The 10,000-nt window shown below is 47.3% G+C and overlaps 1 protein-coding gene across 1 annotated transcript in view; it reads left to right on the top strand.

Annotated features, from left to right (window-relative positions):
• Nucleotides 1-10,000, top strand: part of chd4b (chromodomain helicase DNA binding protein 4b) — a 31,516-nt gene that overhangs the window by 18,416 nt on the left and 3,100 nt on the right. Inside the window, exons 22-39 of the mRNA XM_048260669.1 lie at nt 1-32; nt 1,129-1,221; nt 1,618-1,768; nt 2,764-2,933; nt 3,407-3,596; nt 4,404-4,490; nt 4,824-4,918; nt 5,091-5,224; nt 5,417-5,561; nt 5,937-6,093; nt 6,283-6,380; nt 7,558-7,581; nt 7,613-7,775; nt 8,311-8,364; nt 8,599-8,766; nt 9,057-9,165; nt 9,353-9,485; nt 9,720-9,915. The exon at nt 1-32 is cut by the window's left edge and continues 93 nt beyond it. Coding sequence (XP_048116626.1) covers nt 1-32; nt 1,129-1,221; nt 1,618-1,768; nt 2,764-2,933; nt 3,407-3,596; nt 4,404-4,490; nt 4,824-4,918; nt 5,091-5,224; nt 5,417-5,561; nt 5,937-6,093; nt 6,283-6,380; nt 7,558-7,581; nt 7,613-7,775; nt 8,311-8,364; nt 8,599-8,766; nt 9,057-9,165; nt 9,353-9,485; nt 9,720-9,915 — 2,199 coding nt within the window. The remainder of the gene's footprint in view (nt 33-1,128; nt 1,222-1,617; nt 1,769-2,763; nt 2,934-3,406; nt 3,597-4,403; nt 4,491-4,823; nt 4,919-5,090; nt 5,225-5,416; nt 5,562-5,936; nt 6,094-6,282; nt 6,381-7,557; nt 7,582-7,612; nt 7,776-8,310; nt 8,365-8,598; nt 8,767-9,056; nt 9,166-9,352; nt 9,486-9,719; nt 9,916-10,000) is intronic.

Genomic DNA, 10,000 nt, shown 5'->3' with positions numbered 1-10,000 from the left:
ACTCCGACTGGAACCCCCACAACGACATCCAGGTACGCCACAGATGCCACTCACCTGGCTCCCTGTCTCATTCTGGATCATTTGCACAGCTGCGCATTCACCATGTTCTTTCACCAAACTCAGGGCCAGATGTACGTATATTTGCGAACGTAGCGTTATCAGCGTCATGGACAAACCGCAGATTGCGAACGCTGTCAGACCCAAGTTTCCGTCGTACTTATCAAACTAGTGTAAACTGCGCCTTTCTCTGCCTTTCTCCGGCCATAAACGTGAATTTCTTAACGCCCACAACTGAGCGGCAGAGCCTACATACAAGCGCCAGTTGAATGAAGTTAACTGATGACAACATTAAAAAAGAATCAAACGTTTAGCGATCATGAAATAATACCTACATGATAAGATGTCAACAAGCAGGGAGATAATGAAGATCAGTAGTTCTACTCAAACTACTTGTGCACGTAGGCTATGGAAAATTGGTCAAATCTAGCAAGTAGGAAAGTTTAAGTGAATGACGTGAAAGTAAGACATTCGAAAGGCCAACGAAAAATTAAGGTTGCTTTTGATAGTACAAATACTTACAAAACTGGTGCTCTAAATAGCGATTCTGTTGTATTCAAAAGGTTCTCTTATTGACGCATTGAACTGCAATTTGGATTAACACCTGCTTTTATAAGGCTATTTAGGCGCAGAATAGACGTGCGCTTTCAGGAGCAGTCTTTGTACATACGGCGGAATCCATAATTAGGCGCTCTTTACGCTTCCCCTCCCATCTCTTTTACGCTAAACTCCCACTGTCCCCTGTATCCTCCCATGAATGCATATGCATGACACGAAAAACACAATTAGCTATGTTCAGCTACCGCAACAGGCAGTTTGCGCTTTTATCATTGCGGCCTGTTTGTACATACCTCGCAATGATTTTACACACACATTGCGAAACAAATACGCCTGAAGTGGGCGCAAAAGCGTTAGTACATCTGGCTCTCAGTGTTTTTATCCCTCTCCTTCTCTCTCCTTTCATCCCCCTCTTTCTTCTTCTCCTTCTCTCCTTCCTCTCTTTCGCTCCTGGCCCTCTATCTTTTATCTCTCCGCTCTTCCCTCACTCTCCTCTCTCTCTTTCTCTCTTAGGCTTTCAGCAGAGCTCACCGTATAGGTCAGAACAAGAAGGTGATGATCTACCGCTTCGTCACCAAGGCCTCTGTGGAGGAACGGATTACTCAGGTATGACCGTTATACACACACACACACACACTCACACACACAGACACACACACACACACACACAGACACACACACAAACACACACAGACACACACACACACACACAGACACACACACACACACACACACACACACTCACTCACACACACACACTCACTCACTTACTCACACACACACACTCACATTCACACTCACACAAACAAACAACAAATGTACGCGCAAGCACACAGACTCAGCCATACTAGACACACATGTATGAATGTATGCACATGGTCACATGTCTCCTATCCTCTGGCAGCAGTGTATTTATCTCACACATAATGTACTAGACTCTGCCCTTTTGCTTCCTTCTGTGTCAATTCAAACTGTGTTTGTTTGTCCTATCCTGTGCCTCAGGTGGCCAAGAAGAAGATGATGCTGACCCATCTGGTGGTGCGGCCCGGCCTGGGCTCCAAGGCCGGCTCCATGTCCAAGCAGGAGCTGGACGACATCCTCAAGTTCGGGACGGAGGAGCTCTTCAAGGACGAGCTGGGACGAATGCCGGATGGTAAGACCACCCTTTCTGTCCACCCCAAAGCACACTTCCCCTGGATTCCTCTACATTGTGTTCCTCTCCTCCACTCACTTTACTGTACAATACTTACTTAATGTCCTCCAGGTCACCTTCTTCAGCCTGGACTCACTTAGCTGAAACTGTATGCCCCCTCCCCCCAAATGTCTTGTACCTCTCCCTGTTTTAATAGTCCAGTGTTTTTACAGTAATAAATGCCTGTAAAATTGACTGGATGTTTTAGAAAATGAGTTTATATAGACGTAGTGTATCTGTATGCGTCTACCCGACTTGTCTTGTAACTTTTCTTTTTTAATAGTTTTACTAAACATGTCTAACCTTTGTCTGACCTGGATGTTATAGAAAATGAGACATAAGCTGCTTTCAGACCTAGGTGTAAGTCCGCATGTTCTGCGGATATCAAGCGGTTGGGTCGTATATCTGAACAACATAACCGGACATTTGGAATTCAGAACTTAGACGGCTCTTACACTACTTCCCCCTTATTTCCGATGAACATTATGTAAATGAGATTTTGTCTGAACGAAGCGAAGAACATGCAGAGTTTCTATTCATGTGTGTTCAACCACGTTCCACCTGTTTAACCACGCAGAGATTTTGTTCATGTGCGTCGGTGTCGTTCACACTTATGACTGCATAATATGTGTGCTGTGTGTGTTTCACTAATTCACGGATTGGGTTAAATGCAGAGACCAAATTTCCCTCACGGGATCAAAAGAGTATACAGTATATACTTATACTTATACTTAATATCAGCATGTTAGCATCATATCTGAATCACCCGAAGGGTCGGACCTCCGCTTGACAAAGCTCTGCATATACTGCGGAGGACGTGTCTGAAAGCAGCTATAGACATACTGGAGCTCTAGCTGAAGCTTCACCTGTGCTCACCTGTGTGGCCAGCTCACCTGTGTGGCCAACTCCACCTGCTGAAGAAGATGACCGCTGATCTTGTCCGTCCCTGTTTGCAGGAGACACTAAGGAGGAGGACAGCAGTGTGATTCACTATGACGACAAAGCCATCGACAGGCTGCTGGACCGCAACCAGGACGCCACCGAGGACAACGAGATGCAGAGCATGAACGAGTACCTGAGCTCCTTCAAGGTGGCCCAGTATGTGGTCAAGGATGAGGACGAGGAGGTCAGTCTACAGCATGTGTGTGTGTGTGTGTGTGTGTGTGTGTGTGTGTGTGTGTGTGTGTGTGTGTCTGTGTCTGTTTTCTTCCCAAACATTTGAGTATATGAAGAAACATCAAACACTTACACCTTTAGCCTTGAACTTCAAAGCTAGAGCCTAAAAGAGCCTTTGGCCATTTAAGTCAATTAGAACCCGTCTCCCTTCCTTTTGCCCCCCTCCTCCTCTCTCCCCCTCTCTCCACTATCCTATTCTCACTCCCTCTCTCTCTCTCCCTCTCTCTCTCTCTCTTTCTCCCCATTATCCTCCCTCCTTCCCTCACCTCATCCCCCTTTTCCCTCCTTTATTTTTCCCCACCTCTTTCTACCTCTCCATCTCAAACCCTCTCTCTTTCTTTCTTTCTTTCTTTCTTTCTCCCTCCCTCCCTCCTCCATCTTTTTCCCTCTCCCCAATCCCCTCATGTCCTGGCCTCCCTCCAGGAGGAGGAGGAGGAGCGTGAGATTATTAAGCAGGAGGAGAGTGTGGACCCAGACTACTGGGAGAAGCTGTTGCGCCATCACTACGAGCAGCACCAGGAGTACCTGGGCCGCGACCTGGGCAAGGGAAAGCGCCCACGCAAGCCTGTCAACTACAACGACTGCTCGCAGGAGGACCGAGGTAGTAGACGGGGTACAGACATGCTAACGCTTTTTTATTACTACTACCCTCTACCCACTGTCTGTCTGTCTGTCTGTCTGTCTGTGTGTGTGTGTGTGTGTGTGTGTGTGTGTGTGTGTGTGTGTGTGTGTGTGTGTGTGAGCTCATGTGTATGTGTGTGTGAGGCCTGTACTGTAGGTGACACACATGAAAGGCATGTCCAGCTGGCAGCTTGCTGTGGTGAGATAGACATGTACATATATGTGATCTCCCCTATTTCCGCCCATGCCCTATTTGCGTGGGCAGATCTGGGTAGACCTGAGTCTGCTGGAAAAAACTATATACAGTATAGCATGTGTAAATGGCACTTACAATGACCAGGATAAACCTGCAAATAGCCTAGGGCTGATAAGGTTAATGTATGTGTGTTTGTGTGTGTATATGTGTGGGTGGGTGTGTGTTAATGTATGTCTGTGTGAGCCTACGTGTGTGTGTGTGTGTGTGTTTGTCTGTCTGTCTTTAGGAGTGCATGCATGGATGTTTGTGTGTGTGAACAGTAATGGTGTGTAAGTTTAACAGTAGTGTTCTGTAGTTTGTCATAGTTTGCATAGTGTCTGCATGCAGAACTTAACTGCAGATGTATTTAACAAAATAAAATGAATCTGTGTAGGAATGAAGTAAGTAAGTGTGCTAGTGTGTGTGTGGGATTGTGTGTGTGTGTGTGTGTGTGTGTGTGTGTGTGCATTAGTTTTATGTTTCCTTTCTCCTTTGCCCCCTCTACTCCAATCTGGGTCATGTGACTAATTATGTGGCTCCTCCCATCAATGTATCTCTCACCAGATTGGCAGGATGACCAGTCTGATAACCAATCAGATTACTCTGTGGCTTCAGAGGAGGGTGATGAAGACTTTGATGAACGTGCGGAAGGTAATAAATGGTCCTCTTTCATAGTTTTATTTGCTCTGTCTGTTTGTTAGTTTGTTGTGTGTGTGTGTGTGTGTGTGTGTGTGTGTGTGTGTGTGTGTGTGTGTGTGTGTGTGTGTGTGTGTGTGTGTGTGTGTGATCTTTGAAAGGAGGTGAAGTAAATGCCAGGTGTCTGGTTAGAGGAAGAGGAATAGGTCACTGCTGTTGTGGTTGTCCTGCTATGCAAACTGTCAGTGAGTGAATTTGTGTTTCTACTCAAATACGTCTCTTTCTCTCTCTCTCTCTCTCTCTCTCTCTCTCTCTCTCTCTCTCTCTCTCTCTCTCTGTGGGGGTCAGCTGCTAACTCACGCCGGCCGAACCGCAAGGGGCTGAGAAATGACCGAGACAAGCCACTGCCCCCCCTACTGGCCAGGGTGGGCGGCAACATCGAGGTGTGTTGGTCAGGAACCTCCCCACCTGTCAGTGGCCATGTACCCACACACCTGTACTTACCTCTAGTCTCTTCATTTTCTCACTTTCCTCTCTTCTCTCTGTCTCTCTGCCTTCTTCTTCCTCTTTCTTTTTATCTTTCTCTCTTCCCCTTCCTCTGTCTCTCCGTCTCAGGTGTTGGGCTTTAATGCCCGTCAGAGGAAGGCCTTCTTGAATGCAGTGATGCGTTATGGGATGCCTCCTCAGGACGCCTTCACCACCCAGTGGCTGGTCAGGGACCTGCGGGGGAAATCAGAGAAGGAGTTCAAGTAAGAGTGTGTGTGTGTGTGTGTGTGTGTGTGCATCCATGTGTGAGGCTAACTAATGTTTGTTAAATCGTTAGTATTGAAGTGTGAGTTTTTTTATTGAACAAGGTAACGTATGTAGGTATGTTTTTTTCACATTGCTCCTGTGTGTGTGTGTGTGTGTGTGTGTGTGTGTGTGTGTGTGTGTGATCTCAGAGCATACGTGTCACTCTTCATGCGACACCTCTGTGAACCGGGAGCTGATGGGGCAGAGACGTTTGCGGACGGGGTCCCACGGGAGGGGTTGTCACGGCAACACGTCCTGACGCGCATTGGTGTGATGTCACTCATTCGCAAAAAGGTATGGGAACCCTCTAATAGGGTACTGATGTGCGACAGTCGCAAACGCAGGACCCATAAAGGGTCTCCTTCACAGTACCCCACAGGCTACCATTAGCCTGTATGCTAAACCATAGAACCAAAGCAACATAAACAAAATCTGCAGCAAATTAACTTTTGTGCGCAAAAAAAAGCAGGTTTCCCTTACAGATTGCAGACAGCTTTTTCTCAATATAGAATGATTAGCCCTGTCTTAAAAATGATAGTAATAAGCTTCCATGGAGGAACTTGAACTTGACCTTTGTACTTATATATACTGTTAGTAGTCTGGTCATCTAGTTTCTGATTGGCTCCTGGTCAGTTGATTTTCTCTCTGGTTGGCTGGTTCCTGCTGCAGGTCCAGGAGTTTGAGCATGTGAATGGTCAGTGGTCGATGCCCTGGATGAAGGAGCTGGAGGAGAGCAAGAAAGCAGCCGCTGTTGCCACGGGAGACGACCCCAAGACACCCTCCACTGGAACACCAGCAGACACCCAACCTAACACACCTGCCCCAGGTACTGGACACCTACCTACCTACACACACACACACACATACACACACACACATGCCTAGATACACTCCACCATCACAGTTCCATCATCACAGTCACAGTCCCACAGTCCCTCCCATATCCACACACATTCTCTCATAATGGTGTTCTCAGCCACTCCTACAGTCCTCCTCTCTCCCTGTGCTTGAGCAGAGGACGCCTCGAAGGCGGACGATGGGAAGGATGCGGAGGACAAGATGGAGAGAGATGGGGAGATGGACTTGAGGAGAGTGAAGTCTGACGAGCCTGAGGTACGACCAGTGCGTGTGCGTGTGTGTGCGTGTGTGTGTGTGTTCGTGTGTGTGGGAAGGAAGTCTGATAAGCTAGAGGTACGACCTGTGCGTGTGTGTGTGCGTGTGTGTGTGCGTGTGCATGTGCGTGTGTGTTCGTGTGTGTGGGAAGGAAGTCTGATAAGCTAGAGGTACGACCCGTGCGTGCTCACTCCCTCCCACACAGCAGCGGATATTGCTGCTACACTGGAGCAGTTTCAAATTAGACCAGTGTTCTACTTATAAACGCCAGGGCGTGTAACTGTCGCCTCTCTGTAACTGTCTGTCTGTGTGTGTGTGTGTGTATGTGTATATGTGTATATGTGTGTGTGTGTGTAGGATATGTCTACGTTTAGGTATGTACATAGTGCACGACACAGATGTAGTCGCCAAGATGTGTCTCGGAGTCCAGGGAAAGCAACATTTATTTTTATCATTTAGCAGACACTTTTATCCAAAGTGACTACCTGGTAACTGGGAAAGATGTCACATCCGAGTAAAAGCCGAGTTGAATGCATTCCAACTGTAATATGTTGTAAGAACAAGATGCTACAGTTTGTTAGCAATTGTCTGTTGTCAGTGATTGCTACTGGATACCGCAATATCGGCTCGTAACAAAGCATTAAACATTATTTTACACAAACGAACGTCATAGCAACATAGAAACCGATAGACGTTGGACACTATTGTTTCTACAGCTGATTTAATGAACACAGACTGAGACAGAACTGCTAATGAACAGTTCATGCCTACGGCTCTCATTTACTGTTCATGGGTGCAGACATCTTTGACATTCAGTCTCCGGGTACTCGGGGTTTGAACGAGCTGACAAGTAGGCATTACGACTTCAGGGACCATTGCATTTGCAACTTCCTGCTCGTAACAAATGGAACGCACCGTAGGTTTTGTTGGACTTGTTTGCGCAGCCACTACACTACAACAGCACCAACCAACTGCACATGTGCTGAGGCAGATGAAAGGAGGCTAAATTTGAAAAGAGGAACGGGAAGAGGTTACCCTGGAAACCAATCCCAATTCCCCGCACAAAATTTGACTGACCGTCCTGTCAGCCCTATTCAGAACATCAGAACATCAAAAAAATATATATAAAAAAATGTAACAATAAATATCTCTCTCTCTCTCTCTCCCTCTCCGTCAGATCATTGAGATCCCTGACGAGGTGACAAATCATACCCGAGGCTTAGGAGAAGCAGGCGTCCGAGGACGACTCTAAGCCTGCCCCGTCAGAGGATGGAGCGAGCGCAGAGGCGGAGAAAGAGAAACCAAAGGATGACAGAGAGGAGGAGGAGAAGACTAAAGAGGCGGAGGAGGAGGAGGAGCTCAAGTCAGAGGGGGCGGAGGAAACAAAGGCCAAAGGTCAGCTGCAAAGGGGTGGAGCCTGTCTTTGCTGTGTGTTGTAAAGGGGTGGAGCCTGTCTTTGATATGTGTTGTAAAGGGGTGGAGCCTGTCTTTGTTGTGTGTTGTAAATGGGTGGGGCCTGTTTTGCTGTGTCTTGTAAAGGGGTGGGGTCTGTCTTTGCTGTGTATTCTTAAGGGGTGGAGCCTGTCTTGGCCGTGTGTTGTAACTTAAGGAGGGTTCTTTGGGTGGCACTGGGATGGCATCGAGTGCAGAGGTGGTCCAGGAAGCCCAGCTTCAGAAAGTTGTATGAGTTCTACCTGTGCTCATCTACCTGTCTGAGGAGTTGTGCCCATTAGAATCAGCTGATTAAGTGAATGGTTGGGGCCAAAATGTTACTTTGTGAGGCTGGACTTTTCTACTTCTGATTGGATGTATGTTCATATATAATATTTAATACATAATCATTTCCTGTAGCGCTGACTTAATGCAGATATGAAATATGGAATGTTTTCCTCACTCTCACTCACTTTTTCTGTGTTTTTTCTGTCCACAGAGGAATGTAAGGAGGAGAAAATGGACACAAGCTCTACAGCAGATGAGAAAAAAGGTAGAATCACACACACACACACACACACACACACACACACACACACACACACACACACACACACACACACACACACACTGGCATGCCCGCCCAGGCGTGTCTCACAACCTTCACACACCCCACAGACACACACACACACACACACACACACACACACACACACACACACACACACACACACAAACCCTCAATCAAGCCCTCTCCTTCACACTTGTGTGTTGTTGCGTTGTTCAGAACCAAAGGAAGAGAAGGATAACGTGAAGACAGAAGAGAGTGGGAAGCTGCAGAATGGAGAGACCATGAAGGAGGCCAGCGGAGGAATGGATGTAGTGATCGAGGAGAAGAAGAAAGCTGCAGCCAAGCAGCGCTTCATGTTCAACATTGCTGATGGAGGCTTCACAGGTAAACACATACTCCTTAGATGTGGATGTGTGTGGATGTTGATGTATGTATGTATTTTTATAGAGTTTTTAGAAGCACCATTGCTCAAAGTTGGACATGACATCTGTGCACATTGCTTGAACAGTAGGGAGAGTGCTCTGGTGGACATCACAGCAAAAAGGCCCTAATGGCTAGAACTATAGCCATCAGAACTATAAAAGGAATGATAAATAATAATATATGATCTTCCTGGTTCTGTTATGTTTTCTCTTATCTCTTTCACTCTTTATCTCTCTCAATCTTTCTTTCAGAGTTACACTCCTTGTGGCAGAATGAGGAGAGGGCTGCTACAGTCACCAAGAAGACCTATGAGATCTGGCACCGTCGCCATGACTACTGGCTTCTGGCTGGCATCATACAGTATCCTTCACATGACAACAGTTGCCCTCGGCAACTAGCTGAATGGATGTTTCTTTGACAGGACAGGGTTTGATCCAGCTGCACCATGTTAATGGAGATGATGTAGTGACCCTCTGGTGGGTGGGAGGCATTCTGGGTAGTGCAGTGGTGCCTATGTTGTGACCTTTGACCCGGCGCGTTCTCTCAGACACGGGTACGCCCGCTGGCAGGATGTGCAGAACGACGTGCGCTTTGCCATCCTCAACGAGCCCTTCAAGGGAGAGATGAGCCGCGGAAATTTCCTGGAGATCAAGAACAAGTTCCTCGCTCGCCGCTTTAAGGTGACACTCCCATCACACGCGCACACACACACACGTACAGTAATGCACTTCATTCTGATACATACACACACACACACACACACACACACACACACACACATACACACAATTAAAGTCAGATAAAGTCAACTAACAGCAACAAATCATGTCATGTGATGCATTTACACACACACACACACACACACACACACACACAATTATTTAGTGTGTGTCTCCCTCATCTCCTCTGTGCAGCTGTTGGAGCAGGCTCTGGTGATTGAGGAGCAGCTGAGGAGGGCTGCGTACCTGAACATGTCGGAGGACCCGTCGCACCCCAGCATGGCCCTCAACACACGCTTCAGCGAGGTCGAGTGTCTGGCCGAGTCCCACCAGCACCTCAGCAAGGAGTCCATGTCAGGGAACAAGCCTGCTAATGCTGTGCTTCATAAAGGTACCTCACACACACACACACACACACACACACACACAGAGAGACACAGGGATGTGCTCAGACATTTTGAAGGGCAGGGCCTCAG

Source organism: Alosa alosa, chromosome 13 (assembly GCF_017589495.1).
Source record: "Alosa alosa isolate M-15738 ecotype Scorff River chromosome 13, AALO_Geno_1.1, whole genome shotgun sequence".
In the NCBI taxonomy this organism is placed as follows: Eukaryota; Metazoa; Chordata; class Actinopteri; order Clupeiformes; family Clupeidae; genus Alosa; species Alosa alosa.
This window is presented reverse-complemented; position numbering and strand designations above follow the sequence as displayed.